Below are 27445 nucleotides of genomic sequence, written 5' to 3'. Positions count from 1 at the left end.
TGGCACAGCCTCCAGTCCCACTCCCTTAAGCAAGAGAGGAGTTGCCAGTGTCATCTGCAATGGCTTTGTGGTGGAAGAACGTATGACTATGCAGCCAGGTGAGTGTCTGTCCTATCCATTTATCACAGGCAGGACAGGGAACAAAATTCAACAAATATTTGTGCAGCATGAATAAAATTCTAAAGTTTCCATTGCAAAAGAAACAAAACTCACAGTCTGTTAAGTTCACCCTGGTCTTGGCCACATGCTCCTATTTGCCATAAAAATATCCATTTCCTTTCTAAATTGAGCTACACTGCTTGACTCTTTGGCCTTGGTTGATAAAGCCATGCACAAGTGCTTAGAAAAAACCCTGTAACTCTTCTTCCTGTTTTATTCCAACACAAATAATTCCCAGTTTTCTGTTCAATAAAATACTTGCAGCCAAGGCATCATATATCATTCATCTGTATTTATTTGCAGTGTGTCATCTCATTAATAGAAATTTCTTACTTCTGCATGGAGTTCCTGGTACATGTGAAAGATCAAGATGGAGTTCAAGCAAGGGGAAAGGCTGTTTCTTCATCTCCAGTGAAATCATTGAATAAACAACTAATCAATGCTTCTTGTTCAAAACTGGCTTTGTATAGTTATAGCACATACATCTTGTCCCTTGGAACCATGAAACAAGTGGACCAAGCTTGTTCCATCTTAAATTAGCACTAGAACCTACTAGCACTGGGTTCAGGAGGCCCAGGAACCATGTTGTTAAAATGGAGGTGGTTGGATGAGGTTTCTGATGGTTTGATCTAGAATCATAGAATAATTTTGGTTGGAAGAGACCCTCAAAATCGTTTAATCCAACCGTTCACCTAACACTGCTGCTAAACCAAGTCCCTAAGAACATCATCTATGTGTCTTTATGTCTAACCATGTAGGAACCCTGGCCACATGGCTACTCTCCAGTTCTTCATGATGAACTGGAAGATGACTTCTCACAGAAATGTTTGGAAGGAAACTTCGTCATCTTCCACAAGGAGTGAAGCTGCCCATGGATCCGCTGTGGAAAGCAGTTGCAGATCAGATGTGTCGTAGGTGGGATAACAAAAGAGCTCTGAAACACCAGAGATTGATTCACCTTCTGCTTTGGACATTTTGTGGGGGTGAAATCCCACCTCCTGAACAACCCCAGGTTTCCCATCCAGCTCCAGCTGCAGTCCTAGAGGGGTGCAGGTCTCCCAGAGACCTCTATCCACCAGCCCTGTGAAAACGTCCTGGACACCCTAGGGTGTCTCCACTAGACCTAGGATTTCTGAGGCTGGATCGTCTCGCCCCATTCCCCTCCTCCTGTGCCTGAGACACCTATTTTCTGCTATTAAAGCCTCCTTCACTCCTGAGGGTGCAGGGAATGACAATTCCAAGCTGTAAAAAACAGCCATCTCCAAAGACTATGGCCTCCTGTGAATACTAAACCAGTCCCACCATGTTCTTTCTCCCAGCTGTGGGTCTGCAATGGAGGGATAAACAGCACTTGAAGTAAGGCAAAGTCTCACTCACCTTGACACAAGCAACATTGTCCTGTCTGGAACACTTGGGAAGTGATGTTGGCATTGTATTGGGGGATTTTTTTCATCACAGATGTTGGACAGGTTATGGCACTGAAGATCAAGGCCTTGGAGTGAATGTAGCAGCTGGTAGTACTGTTGTCCCTACAGATTTGTTATGAACCTTCTCACTCCTTTTTCCTTCTAGGCTCTCCACAGGTAACTGTGTCAAGTGTTGGTGATGGTCAGGTATTTTTTCTGGAATACAGGGGTCATATTTGCTGTTTCTTTCCTGGGGAAAAATTTAATGAAATATGACAAGGGCAAGTGGGCAGGAACAACCCCAGGTTCCAGTATAAGTTGGGGAATGACCTATTAGAGAGCAGTGTATGGGAAAGGGACCTGGGGTCCTGGTGGACAACAGGATGACCATGAGCCAGCACTGGGCCCTTGTGGTCAGGAAGGCCAATGGTACCTGGGGTGGGTTAGAAGGGGGTGGTCAGTAGGTCAGAGAGGTTCTCCTGCCCCTCTACTCTGCCCTGGGGAGACCACACCTGGAATATTGTGTCCAGTTGTGGCCCCTCAGTTCCAGAAGGACAGGGAACTGCTGGAGAGAGTCCAGCGCAGGGCAACAAAGATGCTGAAGGGAGTGGAGCATCTCCCGTGTGAGGAAAGGCTGAGGGAGCTGGGGCTCTTGAGCTTGGAGGAGACTGAGACTTTATTAATGTTATAAATATATAAAGGGTGAGTGTCAGAAGGATGGAGCCAGGCTCCTCTCAGTGACAGCCAATGGTAAGACAAGGGGTAATGGGTTCATACTGGAACACAAGAGGTTCCACTTAAATCTGAGAAGAAACTTCTTCTCAGTGAGGGTGCCAGAGCCTGGCCCAGGCTGCCCAGGGGGGTTGTGGAGTCTCCTTCTCTGCAGACATTCCAACCCACCTGGACACCTTCCTGTGTAACCTCATCTGGGTGTTCCTGCTCCGGTGGGGGGATTGCACTGGATGAGCTTTTGAGGTCCCTTCCAACACCTGATATTCTGGGATTCTGTGATTCTTTTGCATATCATCCTGTTGACATTACACTATGAGAAGCTCTCCCTAGAGCAAGACTCAAAATCTGGTTCACCACTTAAGTTCTGGTTCATGGTGTAGAAAAGAGCAGACCAAGCACCCCAAGGAGTTGCTGCTCAGCTCTATAACTTGAAGGGGGATCCACCTGGGTCCCAACCTGGTCCTCACACCCTTTCAGTGTGTCATCTCTGCCTTATTTCTTCATCGTCCACCCCCCACAACCCAACTGACTACTGATTGGAGACCACCCTGCAGCCTGACATGGCCATTAACCTTAGAGAAGGGGGTCCCAGATGTATTCGAGAGCATGGAAAGGGCATTTGAACCCTCCTGGTGCTGGATGTGGACCTGCTGCGGGGCTGGCATGATGCACGGTCACTGCATTAGGAGTTTGGGCAGTGAAGGGCTCAGCAAAGCAAGGAGGGTATTTTTTGTAATTTTGGGGTTTGTTTATTTTTGACAGGAGCCACCCATATTTTCGGGGAAGGAGGGACACCTCGTGGCCACATCACGAACATCTCTCCTCACTCCGGGCTCCATCTCTTCTGTGCCGGCGGTTATTCGGGTACCTCCCGGGCATCCCTCCGGGTATCACCCCAGCGTCACCCCTAGCTGCCGGGGAGCTCCATGTCCTCTCCTCCTTCTCCTCCATGGGCTGGGGGTGGGAACGAGAAGTCCAAGGACCTATTCTCACCCTGAAACCCAAATGAAGAAATGCACAGTGGTCTTATACCATTCTTTATTATTGGCTTCGGGCAGAGGGGTGACACCACTTGGAGAGATTGCTCCAGAACTTGGGGGGTTGGTGCAGCTCAAGAAGGTGCAGAAAGGACACAGTCCCATCCCTGCCTGTAGCATGAAGGGGGTTGTAGTATTGCCAGCAATGGCTTCAGAAGAGGGGGGAGATTGTTCACCCGCACCCCAACCATCACCCCAGCCATGGGCCCCACTTCTTGGGGATGCAGTTGCAGGGCTGAGGGGCTTTACTTTATCTGTGTGAGTCATGAAGGAGTCCACTGTCCTTCGTGGTAGAGACAATGTCCATGAAATGAGTACAGACCTCCAAGGTGGATGAGGAAGGAGCTGTGCCAGCTCTCAGCCACCTCGTTAATCTCCATGATAACCACAGAGCTGGCAGCGTCCACTTCCCTCATCTCCCTGCTCATTCCCCATCTCCAAACGCATCGTGGTGGCACACAGGAGAAAGGGAAAGGCCTGAAATGAGCCATCTCCAGGCTGTGTGAGATGGTGGCTTTCCTCCAGGTCTGTCCCCAGGTGCTGGCAGGACCGTGGTTTACTGCTGAGGCTCTGGCTCATACTGCTTCTCCGTGGCAGTGTAAAAGTCCTCAAGGACTGACTGCAGGTACTCGAAGGTCGGGCGCTCCTCTGGCTTGTTTCGCCAGCATTTCAGAATGATGTTGTAGAGTTCACCGGGGCACATGTCAGGGCAGGGCATGCGGTAACCCCGCTCCAGGTTGCGAATCACCTCTGGGTTGGTCATTCCTGGAGGAAAACACAACCCAACAGGAGTTATTCAGCACCCTGGTGGAGAAGATCAGTGGTCACATTAGGTCACATCCAGTCGGGGCTGGAGGAGTGTGAGGAACTGCTATGCTGGGCCATATCTGCGCACCATCCTTTCTTCAAGGCTGCACTCCCCCCTCCATCCCTCTGCCCCCTCCCTGACTCCCCTCTGTAGGTTTTGGCTTTCACAACTACAAATGACATTTATGAGAGCCCAGAAAAGGAAATGCAGCATGAAGAGACACGGGTGTATGTCTGGGCACACATGTATGTGCTTGGGTACGTGTCTCCAAGTGTAAAGCAGCGCTAAACGCTTTGAAACTGATGCTCACTCATCCCGTGTTCACAGCGTACCTGGGTAAGGGATCCTGCCGTAGGTTATGATTTCTGTCAGGAGGATCCCGAAAGACCACACATCAGATTTGATGGTGAAAACTCCAAAATTAATGGCCTCTGGTGCTGTCCATTTGATCGGGAATTTGGCACCTGTGAGGAGAAAGAAAAGAGAAATAGCACATGGAGGTACAGCATCTCCCTCTGCTCTTGCAGGCATGGAAAAGCAGCCCCTCAAAACTTAGCCCTGGGTCCTGCAGGCTGTTGCCTGCATCAGGAGGCTCTCATGGGGCTTCTTGATGGTGCCATGGAGTTATGGAGATAAGACCAGAGGAAGACACTTTCACAGAATTTCCTAGAATCATTTTGGTTGGCAAAGACCCTCAAGATCATTGAGTTGAACCATTACCCCACGCCTGGCACTGACCCATGTCCCCGAGAACCTCACCTCTGCATCTGTTCAACTCTTCCAGGCACGGGGACTCCACCACTGCCCTGGGCAGCCTGTTCCAATTCCTGACAGCCCTTTCCAGAAATAAATTGTTCCCAAGATCAAATCTCAGCCTTCCCGGCGCAACTTGAGGCAGTTTCATCTCATCACTTGTTCCTTGGGAGCAGAGCCTGACTCCCCCTAGCTCCAACCTCCTTTCAGGCAGTTGCAGAGGGCAAGAAGGTCTCCCCTCAGCTCCTGTTCTCCAGGCTAAATGTCCCCAGTTCTCTAGTAACTGCTGCCTATCTTCTGCATTTATTAAAAGGTCATTTCTGCCTTGCATCTCTGCCTTTCTTGGTTCTTTTCCCCAGTGCAATCAAGGCTATTTTGTCTTAAAGTCTTCTTTCATATGTTTATAAACATCATACATGTAAACATTATATGCTTATAAACACCTATAGATACGGATCCACAGAGGTGAAACAGTGAAAAAAAAAGGTGCATGAGGTCACTGATAATATGCAGATTAAAAAAACATAGGTGAACTATTTTACTGAAGAAGTTGGAGGAATCTGCAATCTTAGAACACCTTTGCATCACTTGTGTGTTTAGCACTGGGGTCTCAGGAATGGAGCCAGGAATGGTAACGTGGACCAGCGCTGTGGCCCAAACTATGTCTCTGTGCTACTCAAAGCCAATTCCTTGAGTGGCTTTATAAGATGACAACAACAGTAGGATTTAATTCTGTACAAAATCACTCACTGCAAGGTGGCTGTTTTGAGCAAAAGTACATAAATGATGAAGCAAATAGAAATTATCCAGTTCTTAAAGCTACATGTGTATTTAAAAATAAAAGAAGTCCCATTTTCTTTTGTCCACCAAGTTCTTTTTTTGCACACTATGGACAGCAATGACCATAAGATTGAAATTTCAGTTTAGCTAATGCAAAAAAAAATGTCTCCAAATACCTTGATAAGTAGGAATTGAATGTGTTAAAGGCTGCAGAGGAAGCCACATTTTTATTTCAGGACTGAAAGACCAAACGGGATGTGTGAAATTAGTGCCTTTGTTCTTGCACATCACACTCTGACAGGTAGACTGAGGAGGCTCGGAAATGCAATCTGTGAAGTGGAAATTGTTCAAAGTAGATGGTGGGGCAGTTGTTATTTCACATTAAATCTGTCTGGAAAAATGCTGATAGGAACTCGTTTCCACTGGAAATGTAGCTCCTTTGGGTATTTTAACAGAACTGTATTAATTTCATCAAAACTTCTCTTAATGCTAAAAAATGCCTCAAAAATTGCAGCATTATCACCGTACCCATTCATGACATTCCACAAATTGCATTTGTGAGCTTTTAGTACTGTGAAATAGTTTTACATGTTGAAATGGGCATAATATGTATCATAAAGTATTTTGGGAACAGCAAAATGAAAGAAAATTTCCATGTCTTATAAGAGAAAAAAAATCTATTCATTTTTCTTTCCCCAGAATATTCTCTATGGGGAATTTTAGCTTTAACCCAACTCTCGAGAAAGGAGTGATTTCCAAAATTTGAAAATCTTTTGATAAGAGCCACTTTTGCCAGATTTAGTTGTTTTATTTCAGTCCTTTCCATTTGTTTCCCTGGTGTTCTATAAAGACTCTTCACAATCTGAATGACACAATCTCATACCTGACCTCAAAGTACAGAGAAGCAGCTGCCAATGGAGGAATTGGACTTAACCCTGTGGTCCAATGGCTGTAGGTGGACCTCTGCACCACCAAACCAGTTGTCACATCTTCTGGACAAGGTTTCCTGCACCAGTTCAGAGACTCAGCCTAAGGAAGAGTCTTAGTTTTGCAGGTGGAGTCATAAGGAGATTTAAAATTAACATGAAGGATATTGGGGGTTGTATGACTATTTTATTTTATTTTATTTTATTTTATTTTATTTTATTTTATTTTATTTTATTTTATTTTATTTTATTTTATTTTTATTTTATTTTATTTTATTATTTCAATTTATTTTAAATTATTTTTATTTTTAATTTATTTATTTCAATTTATTTATTTTATTATTTTCCTTTCCTTTCCTTTCCTTTCCTTTCCTTTCCTTTCCTTTCCTTTCCTTTCCTTTCCTTTCCTTTCCTTTCCTTTCCTTTCCTTTCCTTTCCTTTCCTTTCCTTTCCTTTCCTTTCCTTTCCTTTCCTTTCCTCTTCCTTTCCTTTTTTGTCTGTTCGTTTCTGTTTTTGTTTTGGATGCTCAAGGCACTCTGTTCCTATGAGAAATACCTGCCAAGCTGCACACCTTCTCCCAAGTTTTGCAAGTTGTCCCTCTGTGATGGAAGGGACCCGACCTCCTCTGGGCTCGGTTTGCCCAAGACATCTGGAAAATGCCTACAGGTCCAGATTTGTGGCTCCAGCTCCCACCTGCATCCCCACAGGCTGCAGTGACCAACTTACGCTGCTATTTCCTTCCCTCCAGACTGACTCAGTGTGAACACACCAGCACAGGCAGCAGGTACCATCAGCAGAGGCCAAATTTCTCTGGTAACACAACCGGAGATTCAGCAGGACTCCCCCAAATTGTGCCAAAATACGTTTTTTTCCCCATTTCCCTCTGCAAACCTCACTTGCTCTTTATTGTCCCCCACTCTTGGGACCCTGTTTTTGCCTCTTTTACTGGCTCTGCCCGCTGCCAGGGTGCTGACAATGGCAGCCATGGGACCTCTGGTCTCACACCATCAGTGATGGTGTCCCGTGTCCCAGCACAGATCTTGGATGTCTCATATCTTGGCACGTCTGTGTGACAGGAGGATTGGAGACAAAGGCCATGTGTTGGTGAGTCAACCCTGGGAACAACACCCACCTTCTTGCGCCAAGTATTCATTCTCGATGATCCTGGCCAGGCCAAAATCAGCAATTTTGCAGCAAAGGGTCTCTGAGACGAGGATGTTGGCGGCTCTCAAGTCGCGGTGGATGGAGTTCATTCTCTCGATGTAGGCCATTCCCTCTGCCACCTGGGAGAGGAGGAAGAGTCCATCTGCGTCAGTCGGCTCCCCATGACAACAAGCTATCCTGCCTTCATCTCACCCACCTTTACAAAAACACAGTGTGTGTATAAGGTTGCTCACATGCCTCCATGTACATGGACATGCATACATGGTCCATAGATGGATGCACGGACAGATAGATCAAGAGACAGATAGATAAACATGTAGACAGGTACACACATACATAAATAGGTATTGCCCATGTACAAGTGCATATAGAATCATAAAAGCAGAGAATCGTTTTGGTTGGAAGAGACCCTCAAGGTCATCAAGCCCAAATGTCAATCTCACACTGTCACTAACCCACATCCCTAAGAACCTCATCTACACATCTTTTAAACCCCTCCAGGGATGGTGACTCCACCACTGCCCTGGGCAGGCTGTTCCAATGCCTGACAACCCTTTCCCTGAATAATTTTTTCCTAATATCCAACCTAAACCTCCCCTGGTGCAACTTGAGGCTGTTTCCTCTCATCCTGTTGCTTGTTACTTGGAAGAAGAGACCGACACCCTCCATGCTACAACCCCTTTTCAGACAGTTGTAAAGAACAAGAAGGTCTCCCCTCAGCCTCCTGTTCTCCAGGCTATGTGCAGCTCTACCAGCATGCACCCAGCCACCAAGAGCTTGAAGCAGTCAAATCAAGCAGAACAGAAACCTCACTCTCTGTTTTGCTCAGAAGTCACACCCTCAAGCCACGTCTGCAGCGAGATGCAGAAATTTGAAGCAAACCCAAAGCCACATCACTGGATTTCCAGTTTCTGCCACAAGACTTTCCCCTCTAGTTGGGAATTTAATCACAAACACTCCAGATTAAATAGGTGAATTTTAAAAAGGAAAAACCCTCAAAGAGCTTCTCCATCTCTCAGTCATGGTAGCAAAGCCCAGATCTAGGAGAACAACTAGATGATATTCAACAACCCCCTCTGTTCTCCCTCACTGGTCTGCCTTGGGGAGACCTCTTGGGAGATTCCTTTGCTGAGGTTGGTGTTTTCTTTTCCTGCGCTGGATCCAGGCTTGGACACAGTACACAACATGGTCCCCTCTGATACCTACAGGATGCACTAGGGCAGAAGACCCCACCTACCCATAAAAATAGGACTGTGTAAGTGCTGAACTTCTTCAGCCACCTCGAAACTTATATTTGTGAGTTTCTTGCTCCCAACATCATCCTCCATAGTTCAGATCTTCGGTGCAGGGAGCAGCCCCGGGGAGGTGTCTGGTGTGTGAGGAGACTATAAATGATGGCAGCAAATTTTTATTGCTGGGTGCTGGGAGATACAGAAAAAAAGAGGCTACAAAATTGTTCTATCAGTCGAGTCCCAGATTTGGTTTAGGAGGGTTTATCAGGAGGGTGAGTGGATGCACGAAACCCCTGCTATTAATGGTTAGGACCTATTAAAGCTTTCACATGCCTGCGGGTGAGGGCAGAGCAATTTTCCACTCCATGCAGATTCACATCAGTGTCTCAACTTACATGTGGTTTTGAACAGGATACCAACACATACTTTCCAATGCTTCATTTCTAACCTGTGTCAACACCCCTTCAGTGCAAGTGCTGTTTGCTGCAGTGGAAAATGGAAGAATTGATGTAATTTCCTGTCCTGATGTTAATGAGATATTACCCAGCGACGGGCCCGTCCCAGCCCAGCGTGCTCTCAAGCATGTACTTTCGAGACTGACCACAGGATTGAGAACATCAGCCCAGAGTGTGCTAATTTTAACTCCAACGGATGCAATTGGATCCAAAATTGTGCTCGAGAGGGTTGGGTGCCTGTTGGGCCGTGATGTCATCCCAACACTGCAGATGAACAGATTGCAAAATAGTTCGAGAGACACAGCCCTTTTCCTCCTCCTCCCAGAGCTACCAAGTTAGTATTTGAATCCCCTCCCTGGGTAGGTGGTGCTGGGGTGGGAGGGGAGCGATGGAAGCTGTCCTGATTGACACCCATGTCTTGAGGGAAGGGCAAAGTGATAGAATCACAGAACAGTTTGGGTTGGAAGGGACCTCCAAAACTCATCTAGTCCCACCCCTGCCATGAGTAGGGACATCTTCACCAGCTCAGGTTGCTCAGAGCCCCGTCAAGCCTGGCCTGGGATGTCTCCAGGGATGGGGCAATCACCACCTCCCTGGGCAACCTGGGACAGGGTCTCACCACCATCAGTATCAAAAATTTCTTCTTTATGTCTCTCCTGAATGAAGTCCTGGAAGTGATGCACAGTGCAGGATGCTGCAAACTGTGTGGAGGGCCCAGTGATAGTGTCCACTGTGGGGACTATTTGAGCATTGTGGTGGACAGCCTTCTGGACAACTCAGTCCACGCTGAATGATTACATTCAAAATTTCAACCCTGAACTTGGAGAGGAGGTTTGGGTACACAAGGTTGCCCTGGGACAGGTTTCTCCCAGGGGCTGCTGCAGCCAGTGTCTTGTCAGACCTGTATCACCATCGTGCCTGGGACAGACAAGATCATTGACCTGTTTGAGTTTAGATGCAATTCTGGACTCAAATATTATGGTGCAGCCACAACATTTACAGCCTGAAGCTCAAAGGGAAACAAACCTACAAAGACAAAAGTCTGTTATCTGGGTCTGGGTCTGGAGCATCTTTCTTACGAAGAAAGACTGAAAGAGCTGGGTCTGTTCAGCCTGGAAAAGGCTGAGAGGGATCTTATTTATGCTGATAAATAACTCAAGGATGTCAAAAGGATGGGACCAGACTCTGTTCAGTGGTGCCCAATGATGAGGGGCAATGGGCACAGGCTGAAACACAGGAGGTTCCATCTGAACATGAGCAGAAACTTGTTTGCTGGGAGGTGCCAGAGCCTGGCCCAGGCTGCCCAGAGCGGGTGTGGAGTCTCCTTCTCTGAGACATTCAAACCCGCCTGGACCCACCTGTGTGATCTGCTCTGGTGACCCTGCGTGAGCAGCTGGGTTGGACTGGATGATCTCCAGAGGTTCCGTCAACCTCAACCACTCTGTGACTGTGATTCTGTGATAAGGAGCAGTATTGCCAGATTTAAGCACCAGAACATCCTTTATGCATAATATCAGGAGGGAAGAACTGCTTAAAGCCAAAAGGTCTCTACATTGAAAGTCTCCATTGAGGTTTTTCTTCCTTTTGGAAAAACAACAACAACAAAACCACCAAACACAACTTATTTCCTCCTCAGCAAGCCAGAAAAACAAAACAATCCCCCCCCCAAAAAACCCAGTTCTTTAGCTAAGATCCCCAGAGGCTATCCTAGGGACAACAGGGCATTGCTGAGCTGACATACACATCAACACTAGAAGGCTGAGAGAGAAACCCTGAGAGACCACACCAGGAGGTGCTGGTTTTCTCTATGAAATCAGCACTCTGACAGACTTCAGACTTGCAAGAATTTCAGATTCAATAACAAACCCTGGTCTTGAGTCCATTTCGCAGAGGCTGTTCACTAACCTGAGCCGACATATCAATGAGTTTGGGGAGATTCAGTTGGCTTCCTTCTTCTGTCTTCAAGTAATCGAGCAAACACCCTGCAAAAGAGAACTGCTGTGACTCTTCCAAATAAACCTGTGCATTTGCTTTCCCTGCTGCTTCTCTGAATACATACAACAAATCTGCCTACATCCAAGAGAAAATCTGAGGAACCACGGTGGATGTCCGATTCTATGCTTCTATGTCAGGAGCATCTTCCATTAGGAAAGTTCCCAAATGTAGCCCTTTTCCCTACTCTATTTTGCACAGACCTTTCACAAACTTCTGGCCATTCTTTACTCAATGCCTTATAGGCAAGAGGGGCAAAAGTAAGGACATTTTCACCATGAGAGGAGTAAAAATCTGAAACAAACTTCCAGTAGCAACAGTGGAGATGAGAACTTAAAATACTCTTCAAATGGAACATCACCATCTTGTGAAGTGGCTTCTGAAATATGAGGCCACAAGAGGCAGGATTTCATGGCTCACAAAGTCCTTTCTCGTACTAGAAACAAACTTGTGCATTACTCAGCGTTTCTTCTTACAGATTCGGTACAATGGTCTCCTCCCCACTCCCCTTATGATGAGAGTACCAGCAAGCTCGTTGACCTGATTTTGCAGAAACCTAACCAAAAATCTCCACAAGGCTCCTCACCATTGGCCATGTACTCTGTCACAATGTAGATGGGCTGCTTTGTGACTACTGCATATAGCCGGACCAGTTTGTTATGCTGGAGCCTCTTCATCAAGTTTGCCTCTGCCAAGAAGGCATCAGGATCCATGCTGCCCTCCTTCATGGTCTTCACAGCCACCTTGATGTTGTTCTTGTAGTACCCTGCAGAGGGATAATGATGCATTGAGCAATTCTGGCTACTTTACACACTCCGTCAGGTTGTGCAATAAGGAACAGAAGAGCTTGTGGATCAGGGAACAGAAAATGTCAGTAACAACTTTCAATTTCCCTGCAAGAAATGAAGGTTAAATCTCAATACCAGTGGGCTCTGAGCAAGCAGCAGGTATGAGAGGAGAAGGGAGAGATGTGACACAACTGTCAACCCATGTTATTTCATCAGGGATCATCCCTGCTCTGGATGGTGGACATCCATTCGATGAGCCCATCCTCACAGTCTGGCAAGACTCCTGGATGAAATCCCTGAGACTTCCCACCAGCTGGGTTCTCAAATAACCCAAATACCATCAAGAAAACCAGGACACTGCAGTCAGGATGTCGACTCGGTCTGGTCCTGTCCACAGTCTCAATTGCCAAGGCAACAGACAACCACAAAGAGGACACAAAGGAAGCTGAGCTCACCCCACTTCCTCTCCCACTGATTTGCAGTGGGCAGAAAGTCATAAGGGATTCAAATCTGGGTTAGAAAGTGGAACAAGGAAGCAGAAAAAGTGGGATAGTGTCACCCAGCTACCTTGCTGTGTGTAATCCTACAAGCATGCCCAGGATTCCCAGGAAGAATGAGAGCATGTCTCAGGAGATAAGTATATAGTTCAACACACATCGCATGTATCTAACCTGTGAAACCCATGGTCATCTGCTGATCTGTGCAAACACAACCTGCCTGGTCCTTCTCAAGAATATGGCATCTACTGCTGCGTGTGTACCCATAAATACAACACCCTCACACATGGCGTGAGCTGTGGTGTTATCCTATGCAGGGACAGGAGTTGGACTTGATGATCCTTGTGGGTCCCTTCCAACTCAGGATATTCTATGATTCTATGCTTCTATGAAATACGTGTTCATACTTTAGGATACTAACGCCCAGACTAATTTTGTCTTGCGGAAAGAGGAGTTTTCGTCTCCTCTGTTTATAGAGTTATTCCCTGAAATGGGAGAATTATACTTACCCATCCACACTTCCCCAAACTGCCCACTGCCAAGTTTCTTCACGAGCTTCAGAGACTCCCGTGGGATCTCCCATTCGTCCTGTGCCCAGGGTCTCTGGGGAACCAAGGATTTGCAGGGAGCTGTGAGCCGCTGGCACAGGCCATCCCCTTTCTCTGTATGAGGACAAAATACAGGAGAGTTCAATGGAATGGACTGAACTTTCAGGAGGTCACAACACTGACCTCCTCCTCCATATACTCATGCCAGGAAAAAGTCGGACCATGGGAAACCTCCACAAACACACAAATGTTTCAGCCACAGGGATGAAAGCACCCAGAATCGACCAAATTAAAGGAAAAAGCTCAAAGGGAGACATAAGGAGCAAATTATCCTGCACAGCAAGTCCAAACCCTGCTTCCCAAGCATCCCTCCTGCATAACCCTTCAGCATTCATCTCTTTTCTTTCCTGATGGGAGAAATTCACTGATTATAGGACTGTGGGCAGAGCTCACTTTCACAATGCTGTAGGATGAAAGATAGGACACTGGTGACCAAATTCTGCTTGGGGAAGCACATCTGGCCCATTGGAGCAGATGGAGTGGTGGTGGTGGCTTGTAAGCCCATCCTCCCTCTGCCCACATGCCCACCTTCTGCTAGAAGACAAACCCAAGAGGAAAGACAAGCAATTTACGGCTGTAATGATGGATTAGATCTGGCAGGCTGGAGAAAGTCATCCTGGGGGAGATATAATATCCCCCACCATCTAAGGAGCGGATCCTGTAGTGTTTGATGATGTCCCCATGTGCAGAGTCGCTGTCCCTGACGGATAAGGAATAGGCACCTGGAGAACAAGCAGAAGAAGGAACTGTGAGATCAAGCAGCAACGTACCAGGGACCAGCTACCTCCTCTTTCCATGGCTGACAGACATCTCTCTCAATCCTTGTTCATGTCTTCTCAGGGCAAGTCCCCCCACACTGCAAAGTCACAGGCTTACAATCATTGACTCACAGAATCATTTTGGTTGGAAGACACCCTCAAGATCATCGAGTCCAACCATAACCTAAATCTGTCTCTCTCCAAGGGAGGTGGAGAGGATAAATGTTCATCAGAGCTTAACTGGGCTTGTTTAGGTTTGGTTAAGACCAGCCTATTCCATGGGCAACAGCCCCAAGGAAGAAATATGGCAATCAATAGCATGTTTCCAACCAGAGCAATCAGACACTCCTTAGGTCATGTTGGTCTTCCCACAGCTCCACAACTCTCATCTGAGCTCTCTCACCAGTTTGTACAAACACATAACTGACAAGGAGCTAGACCACCTTGCCAGCACAACCAGAATTTCAGTTAGTGGGAGAGGTAAGGTTGAGATATCAGGCATCTTCCAGCTCAAACCATTACATGATTCTGTGTGTCTCTTTTCAGCATTATCCAAGGTCCCCATGTCCCTGTTGTCCCCTAAAACCCTTGTGTCAAGGTGAGTTGTTCAGCTGGGAGATATAGAAGGAGCTACAGAAGGGGGTTTCAGAATTGTTATGTTCAGCCATAGACATGACTCTGGCTAAACCACATCTGGATTCGCATCTGGGTTCAGGTGCCTTTTGACCTCACGGGAGCTACTCATCGATCTGCCACTCCAACCTGCTGTTCTCTCCTTATAATGGCTTTATAATCTAAACCATGAGGTTGTTTTTTGCTGTGCACAAAAAAATCGCTAGATGTTGCTGCAGAGCAGTAACTTCCAGCCTATGTCAGTGTGAATTTCAATACAGCTTAGCAGTGTGGGGTTTTTTTCCCTTCTATCCGGATCATATTTCCGGAGTAAATTGTTACAAGCCTGCTGGGCTGTAAAAAGTCTAAAACATCACCCAGATTCATAGGCTGCCTTTTTTAATGTTTGAAAATGTGAAGTTATATATGTTAAAAAGTACATCTTTTGTCATGTAGGCTCATAAGCAGAATTGGGGCCTTTCACAGTCACTCTGAAACCCTCATCCTGCATGTAAGGGGAAAGTTCACTGACATATAACACTCACTGGCTGGTTTTTCTCCGATGCAGCACCAGCAGCTGGAAACCACTTGTGTTTTTGAAAGAGTAACAAAAAAACCATGCCCCTGTGGATATTTGCTCTGTTGCAGTAATTATAAATCTTTACAAGCAAAATTTTGGAGAGTCTAAAATTTTTCAAGGTGCTAGCAGTCATTTTGAGGGGACTTCCTTTCTGCAGAGACCAGACTATGAGATATAGTGGCATAATGCTCATGGAAGACCTGCTGGTTTTAATGGAAAGGCAGGGAATCTCAAGACTGGAAGCACAGAGCCTTGGTGTCAAGGGTAACATCCTCTCAACAGAAGATGCTCTTCTGAAACCCTTCCCCTCACCATGAGCATCAGGCAGAAGACAGACTGAGGAGCCCTTGAAGCTCTACCAGTCCTCTAGCTGAATATCTGAGAAACAGCCTAAATTGCAAATAATAATAATAACAATAATAGCAACATATTATATACAATAATGATATAGAATCACAGAATAGTTTGGGTTGGAAGGGACCTTCAAAGCTCCCCCAGTGCCACCCCTGCCATGAGCAGGGACATCTTCACCAGCTCAGGTTGCTCAGAGCCCCGTCCAGCCTGGCCTGGGATGTCTCCAGGGATGGTTCATCCACCACCTCTTTGACCAACCTGGGACAGGCTCTCACCACCCTCATAATAAAAAAATTCTTCCACATGTCTGGCCTGAATCTCCCTCCTTTAGTTTAAAACCACCATTTCTTGTCTTGTCACAACAGGCCCTGCTCAAAAGTCTGTCCCCATCTTTCTTATTGGCCCCTTTCAAGTCTGGAAAGGCTGCATTAAGTTCTCCCCAGGGCTTCTCTTCTCCAGCTGAACACCTGAACTCTCTCAGCCTTTAATATTGTTGTCATTATTATCGTTGTTATTGTTGTTATGGTTTTTATTAGCACCTTCTACTATTGTTGTTGAGGATGATGATAGTATTTTAATTTCGAAGTCATTGAAATAACATGCAGGCCAGGCTGTAGCCCATCATAGTGGAGCGTACATGGCACAAGTCCAAGATGGGGCTTTGCACGCCTGGGACGTGGCTTAGGGTATGTTACAGTTCAAGGCCTGCTAGAGGAAGGAGCCAAACGTGGTGTGAACCCAGCTGCACTAAAAACAAACAGCCTTGCAGAAGGGAGCACAGGAATTAATGACCAACATGTGTGCAAGTGGGTGCCTGCGGGCTGAAAGTCAGCAGAGGAGACCTGATCTGTCTGTGAGCATGGTTGCACCCATAATGCCTGCTTTTCTGCACAATCTCCTTTCCAGACCCCAATGACCCTTTAAACGCTTCTGCATCTTTCAAACCAGTGATAAGCAGCACAGAGCGGTGACAGGGACTCCAGGCACCCTGCAGGCCAATCTATCAGCTGCCTACTACCAGCATTAATACCTATCCCATCATTAGAGCTAATGACTGTATTTCACTCCAGGTCAGGGTTTAGGTTGCTGGAGTGAGTGTGGTAGAGCTGTCCCTGTCATTAACTTTGAATGGTTACTGTTCCCTTGGGAACTGTCATGTCACAGCAAAGCGTTAAGGCTGAAAACTTCAGTTCTCTCTTCTCCCAGTGACAGCAGCAAATGAAAAATGTTAAGTGGAGCCAGACAGATGGCAGGACTCCTACTTCCCCAATGACAGCCATGACAGAATTATAGAATAGTTCAGGTTGGAAGGGACTTTCTGAGCTCATCCAGTGCCACCCCTGCCACGAGCAGGAACATCTTCACCAGCTCAGGTTGCTCAGAGCCCCATCCAGCCTGGCCTGGGATGTCTCCAGGGATGGTTCATCCACCACCTCTCTGCCCAACCTGGGACAGTGTCTTACCACTTTCATCGTAAAAATGAAGCCAAAAGGAGCTCTTGAGTATTTTGCCACCCTCGTTGTAAAAATGATAGTTGAAAGGGGTTCTTGCTCCTTAGCCACAAGGAACATTCACCGGTCCTACACTCTTGCATCACATCCCGGCACAGACTGGGGCTGACACACAGAGGTCCACACCTGCACTTGGCACCAGCTCAAGCTGGTGTGTGAGCACAACCAAATCTTGCCCTGAGAAGTTCCGGGTGTCAAGCCCTCCTGTTCTGTGTCTGGGATCCCCAAACCATCCTACAAGGTCTTTCAGGTCCTTTCTGTTCAGAGTGGCAATTTTTGTATGGGAAAGAGCAACAGAAGATGTAAAGGGTGGGATTCATCTTTACATCATACCTGGTACTGATTCGGTCACCTAAACATGGGTGTCTGGTACTACTTGATGTAACATGAGACATCTGCATTGGCTTGGCAGGCATGGTGCAAAACCACAACTCCTGGTGGAGCACCTGGAGATGACACTAAGATGTTCAGGGTTTTGCAACCAAATCAAGTCCCACTGGCTACAGTAGGAGCTCAGGAAACTGCCATGTGTGATATCTACATTTTGATGCCTGCATCTCAGGCTGAGTCCTACCACATGCAGCATCTCAGATAGTTCAGAGAAGGGCAACAAAGCTGAAGAAGGGTCTGGAGCACAAGTGTGAAGGGGAGTGGTGGAGGGTCCTGATGGGTTCAGCCTGGAGAACGGGAGGCTGAGGGGAGACCTTTTTGCTCTCTGCAACTGTCTGAAAGGAGGTTGTAGCAGGGAGGTTGTTGGTCTCTTCTCCCAAGTAACAAGCAATAAGATGAAAGGAAATGGCCTCAAGTTGCACCAGAGGAGGTTTAGACTGGACATTGGGAAAAATTTCTTCCTGGAAAGGGTTGTCAGACATTGGAACAGGCTGTTCAGGGCAGTGGTGGAGTCACCATCCCTGGAAGGGTTGAACAGATGCATAGATGAGGTTCTTAGAGATATGGTTTAGTGCCAGTGTTGGGTCAATGGTTGGACTCAATAGTCCTGAGTGTCTCTTCCAACCAAAATGATTCTATGATTCTGTGATCTCCTGTTTCTGTAGGTCTCATCAGTCTTTTAACTCCTTCCTGATGGGAAACCCAGGAGCTCAGCTGGATACGGCAACTGAGCTCTTGCAAGGTTCCTCCTGCCAGGATCATGGACATAGGAGTCTTGCTGTGTCCCAGGAGTTCGTGACTCAGCACAGCTCTGTGAGTACATTCCCACATATTTCAGAGTCATTATATTTTTGGAGGAAGATTTTATTTTCAGCAGCTTCGGCAAGGATAGGTCTCTGCTGATGATTTCACTGCTGGTCTTCTTCCCACACTGTCTTGACAAGGACGCATCTTCCCAGGGTGTTGAATGTGCTTTTCATGGCCTCTGCAAAATGTTGGCTCAAAGTGAAGCCCCAGGTTTTCAGATCTTTAGCATCTTTAACCATGAGCAAAATGAGACACAGCTTAGGATTGGCCATGAATAGATGCTGCTCTTAGTCAGGGTGCAGAATTTGTATCACTCTGGCTTGGACAACCCACTATGAGACAACCACTCTTCTGTGCACCAGCTAAGGGGGCTACAGCTCTTAGCTTGACTCAGTACTTGGCCCTGAAGTTCAAATGTTGCTGAAGATGTGCAAAGTGAACGAAAATATACATAATGGAGTAGGAAAATAGGAAGAACCTGTGGGGTTTGAAGCGCGGGGCTAATTCCATGGCATTCCATTGCTCTGAACATCTTGTGGTGGGTCACAGGATGTTGTACTTTAGTGACTGCAGCTTCACAGCATATTTGAAGATGCAGGGCTTTCTGTTTTCGCCTTCTCTTTCGATGAGGAAACTAAGATTAAGACAGTGTAATGGTGTCACCATGGCCATTTAGGTGGTCTAAAGCTCAGGGTATTCAGGTAGAAGCTGGTTCCATGGGATGATTCAAAGGATGAAGTGTTCAAAGGAATAACAGCCATATTTTAAGAGAGAATGCTAAATATCAGAAAAAGCACAAGTAAGACACTAATTTCAGAGCAGAATCTGATTTCTGACCATTTGGGACTAACATGGGGCTTTCATGGAGTGGAACATGGAACATAAACTGGAAAACAGAAGGTTCCATTTAAATTTGAGAAGGAACTTCTTCACGGTGAGGGTGGCAGAGCCTGGCCCAGGCTGCCCAGGGAGGTTGTGGAGTCTCCTTCTCTGCAGACATTCCAACCCGCCTGGACACCTTCCTGTGTAACCTCATCTGGGTGTTCCTGCTCCATGGGGGGATTGCACTGGATGAGCTTTCCAGGTCCCTTCCAACCCCTGACATTCTGGGATTCTGTGATTCTGTGAACATGTCACATCTGCTTATGAAGAACATCACACACCTCCAGCTCAGTCTGCTTCTAGACAGCAGAGATGAGGCTTTAATGATCTAGCCTGGTTCCTTCTCCTTGAATCTCAGGGCTCCACCACCTCTGTACAAGCCCTGTGGAACCTAAAGCCGCTCACATTTCAGAGAATTGCAAGGAATTATTTCACCCTGTGTGTGCTGCTCCTGTCTAACAGAAGTAGAGAGTAATTCTTCAGAGCAAGTGTAGGGAAAGGTCTGATCCCATCCATGTGTGGCATCTGGAGTTGCCACAAAGACTAGGATCATGTGTGGACAGAGGGCCTCAGTCCTTTCCAGATCTTCAGATACAACACACAAGTGTCTGCTGGGCTTCTGCACAGCATTTGTGTTCACAGAATGGTTAGGGACCTCTGGAGATCATCCAGTCCAGCCCAGCTGCTCACGCAGGGTCACCAGAGCAGATCACACAGGTGGGTCCGGGCGGGTTTAAATGTCTCAGAGGAGGAGACTCCACACCCGCTCTGGGCAGCCTGGGCCAGGCTCTGGCACCTCAAAGTCAAGAATTTTCTGCTCATATTCAGATGGAGCCTCCTGTGTTTCAGTCTGTGCCCGTTGCCCCTCATCCTGTCATTGGGCACCACTGAACAGAGTCTGGTCCATCCTCTGACACCCACCCGTGAAATATTTCTCGTCATTGATCAGATCCCTCTCAGCTTCTCTTCTCCAGGCTGAACAGACCCAGTTCTCTCAGCCTTTCTTCATAAGAAAGATGTTCCCTTCCCTTTCTGGGTGCAATTCACAGTCATCCCAACTACTCAAATATCCCAGCAAACAAAGGGGAGAAGTTGGAAGGGGATAAATGAAAGAGTAGCATGTGGTGACTAGTCTAAGCCTGATAATTTCAAAGGCACCACGAAGGCAGAGGGGAAACCAATATGCAAGCAGAACAAGTTACTTGTAAATGGAGAAGTTTCTTCAATGTTTCCTGACCTGGTAATGTTCCCTAAACATTCTGAAAACCACAAATCTGCATGCAAAGCAGCCCTCCTACTTGGTATCAGCTCAGCAGGGACATGTGGAGGTGAGCCCAGGTGTGGGCAGGGAGGGAAGTAATAGGATCATAAAATCATAGCATCGTTTTGGTTGGAAGAGACCCTCAAGATCATCAAGTCGAGTTCTAACTTCACACTGTAACTACCCCACGTCCTTGAGAACCTGATCTCCACATCTGTTCAACCCCTTCAGGGATGGTGACTCCACCACTGCCCTGGGCAGCCTGTTCCAATGCCCGACAGCCCTTTCCTGGAAGGAATTTATAAACCTCCCCTGGTGCAACTTGCAGTGATTTCCTCTTGTCCTAAAAAGAGTCCAAATAGGCTGCTATAATGCTAATACATCATCCCTGCCTGATGGTTGAGGGAGAGAGCTACAGGAAGAAGAACATCTGGTTGCCCCACTTAGCGTATTAGATAACACACCAGTTCAAGACCAACACTCCCGTTTGGCTCTACTTGCATTGCTAGATTCTGTTGTTGGAGGTGGCTGAAATTGCCTGATCTGTAACATAACCAGGGCTCAGACTGCATCTGTGAATAAACTGCACCATGTTGGAGCCTGGTGTCTAGCCCTAAGGTCACATCCACATCATGAAACTATCTCAGCCTCTGAAACAGAGTAGCTGCACTCAAAATTGACTATTGACACCAGGGCAAAACCTTCACAGAGACCATGTGGATGACCCAGCTGTTGCATACAGGCTCTGGCACTATTTAATTTACTGGTAATGGTGGAATCACAGAGGAAGGGCCAGACACTGCCTTGAAGACCTCCCATGTGAATGGGGGAAAACAAAAACAAGAAAGAAAGAAGAGATGCAACCATAAGCAAGAACTAGTTGTAAGATGGAGGACCCAGTCTATCTGTTCCCATGCTTACTGTTTGGCTAGGGCCCTGTAGAAGTATTTGGGAAGCAAATCAAGGAAAAGAAGCTCCCATGTTACTTCAGATGGATGCTCCAAGTCTCTACTGATCTTTTATGAAGGCACAAATCACCTTTTCCTGTGTGGCAAGGAAATACTCCTACATCCATTTCACAGGAAAGAAACAAAATCACAACAAGACTGAGGTACTTTCCTGAACTACTGCAAGGAGCTGGTTCAGAAAGGAACCATGGGTCCACCATAATTTTCTCCATGTTGTAAGCACACTCACTGGCCCAGAGGATGCAAGGAGACAAAAGTAGGAAAGAAACAATATGAAATTCCCACAGGACAACCTAAACTGGATTCCAGACTGCAACTACACAGTTAAGTATTATGGTTAATAGCTACATCCACTGTTCAAAAAAAAAGCGACCACAATGCTCTGCCCTTTCCATCCTCATTGGATCATGTCTTCAGAAGCTAGCCATGTTCATAGGGAAGGAAAGTGGATGAAGTTCACTTTTCCTGCTCCAGTCAGTCCCCTTCCAAAAGTCTTGGTTTGCATTAATTCCCCCTGCTACAGACTATCAGGAAAAATCTGTTTCCTCCAGGAAAATGTTTCACCAAAAGACTTTTTCCAAAATTCTGCAAGTGGCTGTTGCAAGCAGAATAAATGTTTCTTCAAGAGTGCCTAAAAGAATTTCAATTTGCCAAAAATATAGTAACATTTCCTTGGGGAGAAAAGGAAGAAAAATGCCTTACACATTGTTTTGGAAAGTCTTTTTTGCTTATCTGTGGTCCTACATCTCTGCCATGAACTATGGTGACAAGAGCCACCCTTACCACAGCCTGAACTACGAAGACAAGCAACACAATCTTTGCCCTTTAAATGCCCAGCTCACTTCTACATCCCCGCTGAGCCTGGTAAGCACTATTTTGCCCAGCCAGATCCAAGAAATGCTGTCACAGCTAACTCTGCAGCTCAGGTCTGAAAGGTTTTCCAAGCTGTGGCAATAATAAGTAGTTATCCATGCTCTGAGGATCTCACCTTTGCTGGTTTCACTCTCTCGGACAAGGAAAGAGCCAACTTTGTTACCAGAAGACAACAGCAGCCGTTCAGCATCTTTTCTGCTCAGAGTTTTGAAATACCACCTGGGAGAAAAGAAAAGGCAAAATTGTTGTCTAGAAAGGAAAAGCTCTAAAAATATCCAAATTCTTTCCAGTTAGTTATTTTTTTATTGTTATTGTTACACTCTGAAAGTGAGGGTTGCTTTTAGCAGCAAATAGTTTTTTATCTGCTGGAAAGCACCAGTAATAGACAGTTCTCAGTAGATTAACACCAGATTTAGGTCACTTTGGGCTTGTTTCACAGTCTAGCAATTCAGCCAAAGTAGAGAGCAGATGGTGTGCACAGCACCCCATACACAAGAGAAATGAAAGCTCAACCTCCAAGTCATGCAGAGAGCCACAGCTCACCTGGCAAGTGAGTAAACCCTGAGCAGTGCCCACGCAGGCTGCAGATAAAGCAGATACATGGGCTATAGCCTGAGTATAAAATGCCCATTCCTGTTTCATTGTACTCTTTGAATACAAAGAACATTTATGTGTCAACTACACTCCTGTGCTCTGTTAAATATTTGCTGGATTCAGTGATGGTTGTGTCCCTCCAAGAGAAGACTGCAAGCGGACCTAATCATTTCTATCTAAATGCCATAGAGGAGAATAAGTCATGGAAACAATTTCTTTTGCTGTTTTTATTACAAGCGTAATAAACCCTTTTGGCTCAAGTCTTTCTTACCATCCTCTTTGCAGGGAGCCAAACACAGAGGCTGCATCTGAGCTAATGAAACAAACAGCACCAGTCTGTGGGTCTGGGTGCTGGTATTCAGTTGTCTGCCCCATTCAACTGTTGGTGTGGTCCCTGGCACACCTGACACCTGGATCAGCTCACCCTTCCCCAGTAATCCCCAGTCCCAGTTTGCATATGGACACTCATTTGGAGCTGAGAAAGTTCAACACAATTTGTGTGGGTGGACTGGCCCAGTGGGGCCAGAGGATGATCCCTGACACTGCTAATTTACCAGTGTAAACATAAACTTATGTTCTTTCCCCTAAATCCTTATTTTCCCTGGTGGGTGCAATCAATGGGACAGGAGTCTTTCCTACTTTCTCCATAGCAACCTCACCCTCCTTGATCTGCATCCCCAAGATTCTCCTGAACATTTAGGCAGCGTTGTTGGGGATGATGAAAGACCTCTTGCCATCAGGCCCAACACCAACATCTTCCTCCTGTCAAGTAAAGCTGTCCCTGTAGTTTATTGAGAGACTGAACTCTTTGGGAAAGGAAAGCCCTGCATCAGTGTCCACCATTCATAAGTTTTCACACTTACTTTTCCTCTTCCAAACTGTCTACTTGTGCGACGAAGTTACTAGGGATGTAGCCTTTCCTCCCGCTGCTGAGGGATTTTGCCAACCACCAGTCACCCTCGCTGTGAAGAAAGTAGAGAAGAAAAGGGTGAGTGCCCAGAGGAGTTTTCACAAGATACGGTTGTGGGGACAACATGGTTTTGGGGGTTTTGAGCACTGCAAATAGGCCAGGACTCCTTAATCCACTCTACAGGACTACCAGGTTGAAGGCTGTTTGTCTCTCACGGACTTCTGGAGGTGACAGTCTCTTTTCATGAATGCAGAGGAAGCACAAAGTGACCACAGACCCAAACCTTTGCTACGTGCCCCAGGTGAGAGGGGGGAAATCTGGGTCACTGTGGGTTTATTTTATCTTTTGCACAGGGTCATCCAAGCTCCTCCTTTCTGCTCCTTCCTTCCTCTGCCAGACACCTCACTGCTTTGCTCTACCACCACCCACTCAGCCACCAGCTGTAACCAAAAGCCACCAGTCTCCCCTGCCCCATGGGTTTCATGGCATCTGGGTGAGAAATGTCACCTCTGGAGGCCACCTCACAGAGAGGTCAAGGATGAAGAAACCCTACAAGGGTAAATGACCAGGGGACCTAAACCTACCTCTGCCCTGTTATGGACTGGGCAGATGGACTACCTGCTGCCTCTTCTCTTGTGAGCTTGAGAAGAAGGTGAAATGAAACCACAAGCCTCTCTGGCTCGATTCTGTCCTTTCCTCTGACTACACCCAACCCACATCCTTTGCAAAAGCACCATCAGCACAAAATACAAAACAGGAGTTAGGTTATTGTTGTTATTTATGCTACTTCTGCATCCACGCACACTGACAGTGAAGAAGGTCCCCTTAGTATCCAGTCAGGGACACTACCCAATCCCAAAGTATCTGTAACCCAAGGAAAGCATGGAAGCGTCACCTTCTCCAGTTTGCAGAGAGAAGACAGTACCCGGAATCACACTCTGGATCAAATTTAAGACACAGGCTTGGCTCTGGTGAGCTATGAATTGGTGTCTAACCCCAGGTCCCCTCCTTCCCCAGCCTCACCATGCTCATCTTCGAACGTCCCTCTGGCAGTGGGTCACTTACTTGGAGAGGACTTGGAGCTTCTCCCCCTTGACCAGCTGCAGGTCACGGTCACTTGAGGCAGGAAAATCGTACAGTGCAATCACAATTAAGTTATCTGAAAGAAGAAACAGCACCATTGAATCCAGCTGGTTCCCTGCCGAGGGGGTGGTGCACACCTGGGTTTATGGTGGGACATTTCACCCCCCTGCACAGAGGGGATGTCAACCCCCACATCCTTCAAAAGCCAAGATTTCCACCAACCCAGCTTTTCTGCCAACCACAACCTCTGCTCGGGGACTAAAGCTGATTCACCGCGGTGTTTCCTGTGGATGTGTTTTTAAAGCACTCCAGACCCCCCTATCCACAAAAGCCCATGTGTCAGCAAGAAAAGAGGGTTTATGTGGAATAAGAAGGGTCATAAATAACCTGTCAGTGTTTGACCTGAGTTTTACACAGCAGTAAATGAATACTGCTGTAGCAACATTTCCCAAGGTGGCTCTGGGTTTTGACTCAAAAAAGATGAGGCTTTATTGGTAGAAAAAGGTATGAAGCTGTCTCAGTTTCTGTTATTCAAGCCCATTTCCAGGATTTAACTCTCCCTTTGGATGCTCTCAATTCAGACTGTACCTTGACATCCCTTTCGCACACTATTCCTTGCAGATGGGCTGCCACACTTAAGTCATGCTGCTGCTTTCTACCCAGTATTCCTATAGCACCAGGCTGCTCCACTCAGCTGAAATTCCCATGGGGGTGGTGTACACTCCAGGATCCCCTTCCCTCCCTCTGGCCCTGATGCACTTCAGATACTTCAGACCACAAAACTGGTACTCCGGGTCTCCCATTTTCATAGAATTATAGAATAGTTCAGGTTGGAAGGGACTTTCTAAGCTCGTCCAGTGCCATCCCTGCCATGAGCAGGGACATCTTCACCAGCTCAGGTTGCTCAGAGCCCTGTCCAGCCTGGCCTGGGATGTCTCCAGGGATGGTTCATCCACCACCTCTCTGGCCAACCTGGGACAGGCTCTCACCACCCTCAGTTTGAACAATTTCTTCCTCATGTCTGACCTGAATCTCCCCTCCTTTAGTTTAAAACCATCATCCCTTGTTCTATTGCAACAGGTCCTGCTCAAAAGTCTGTCCCCATCCATCTCTCTTTTTGGCCTCTTTTAAATATGGAAAGGCCACATTAAGGTGTCCCCAGAGCCTTCTCTTCTCCAGCTGAACACCCAACTCTCTCAGCCTGTCCTCCCAGCAGAGCTGTTCCAGCCTCGGATCATTTCTGGGGCTCCTCTGGCCCCTCTCCAACAGCTCCATGTGTGTCCTGTGCTGAGGACCCAGAGCTGGACCAGCACTGCAGGGGGGTCTCACCAGAGAGGAGCAGAGGGGCAGAACCTCCCTGGACCTGCTTTCCACTCTTACAACCCACCTGAACTGAGCCTCTGAGCAGATTTTCATCCTCATCCCCAACCCTAACACATTGCTTTTACTCCAGCTATGTTGATCGAGCCTAAACCTCGGGACAGCAAAATGAACTTTCAGTCTCTGGTGCACACAGGCTGTGCTGTGCGTGGCAAACTGCCACCTGGTACATGTGCTGCGAGGTTGCAGATCTCTGCGGGCTGGAGCTGAATCGCTGCCTTTGCGTGCCTGGGTTGTGCTGGTGCTGCTGTCCAAGAGACTGTGCGACCGTTCACATGTGATCTGCGGGCTCACAGCTACTGAAGCAGAAACAAGCAGCTATTTTGGCACAGATCGAATTTTATAAGGAGTATCAGCACACACACACTGACGTAAAAATCAAACCAAAGTGCAATGGTGAATAAAGAAAAATAGAATAAATGAAAAGAAGAAGAGAGAAAAAGAAAAAGAGGGGGGAAAATGAAGAAAAAAGAAAAGGAGAAAAAGGAAAAAGAGATAAAAAAGGGGAAAAAAAAGAATAAAGAGGAAAAAGAAAAAATAAGAAAAATGGAAAAAAAGAAATGAGATAAAAAGCAAAAAAAGCAACAAGTGAAAAAGAGAAAAAAAAGGAAATAATACGGGAAAAGAAAAAAGATAAAAGTAAAGGTAAAGGTAAAAAAAAGGAAAAAGAAAAAGCAAAGAAAAAGTAAAAAAGGAAAAAGGAAAAAGGAAAAAGGAAAAAGAAAAAAAAGGAAAAAGAATAAAAGGAAAAGGAAAAGGAAAAGGAAAAAAAAGAAAAAGAAAAAGAAAAAGAAAAAGAAAAAGAAAAAGAAAAAGAAAAAGAAAAGGAAAAAGAAAAAGAAAAAGAAAAAGAAAAAGAAAAAGAAAAAGAAAAAGAAAAAGAAAAAGAAAAAGAAAAAGAAAAAGAAAAAGAAAAAGAAAAAGAAAAAGAAAAGGAAAAAGAAAAGGAAAAAGAAAAATAATAAAGAAAAATAAAAAAGAAAAAGAAAAAGAAAAAAGGAAAAGAAAAAGAAGAAAAAGAAAAAGAAAAAGAAAAAGAAAAAGAAAAAGAAAAAGAAAAAGAAAAAGAAAAAGAAAAAGAAAAAGAAAAAGAAAAAGAAAAAGAAAAAGAAAAAGAAAAAGAAAAAGAAAAAGAAAAAGAAAAA

The 27445-nt window shown here is 46.2% G+C and overlaps 1 protein-coding gene across 2 annotated transcripts in view; it reads right to left on the bottom strand.

Moving 5' to 3' along the window:
• Window positions 1–2999: 2999 nt before the first annotated feature.
• The window catches only part of BLK (BLK proto-oncogene, Src family tyrosine kinase), a 50182-nt gene continuing 25736 nt past the window's right edge, over window positions 3000–27445 (bottom strand). Inside the window, exons 4-13 of one of the 2 annotated variants that reach the window (XM_065055626.1) lie at window positions 24903–24996; window positions 23791–23889; window positions 22449–22552; window positions 13910–14059; window positions 13239–13391; window positions 12031–12210; window positions 11358–11434; window positions 7734–7884; window positions 4475–4606; window positions 3000–4099 (exon numbers count right to left, since the gene is read on the bottom strand). In XM_065055626.1, the coding sequence (XP_064911698.1) occupies window positions 3891–4099; window positions 4475–4606; window positions 7734–7884; window positions 11358–11434; window positions 12031–12210; window positions 13239–13391; window positions 13910–14059; window positions 22449–22552; window positions 23791–23889; window positions 24903–24996 (1349 nt within the window). In that variant the 3' untranslated portion in view covers window positions 3000–3890. The remainder of the gene's footprint in view (window positions 4100–4474; window positions 4607–7733; window positions 7885–11357; window positions 11435–12030; window positions 12211–13238; window positions 13392–13909; window positions 14060–22448; window positions 22553–23790; window positions 23890–24902; window positions 24997–27445) is intronic. The other variant, XM_021294174.2, reaches the window with a different exon arrangement.

The sequence above is a fragment of the Columba livia genome, chromosome 3 (assembly GCF_036013475.1).
Source record: "Columba livia isolate bColLiv1 breed racing homer chromosome 3, bColLiv1.pat.W.v2, whole genome shotgun sequence".
Lineage (NCBI taxonomy): Eukaryota > Metazoa > Chordata > Aves > Columbiformes > Columbidae > Columba > Columba livia.
This window is presented reverse-complemented; position numbering and strand designations above follow the sequence as displayed.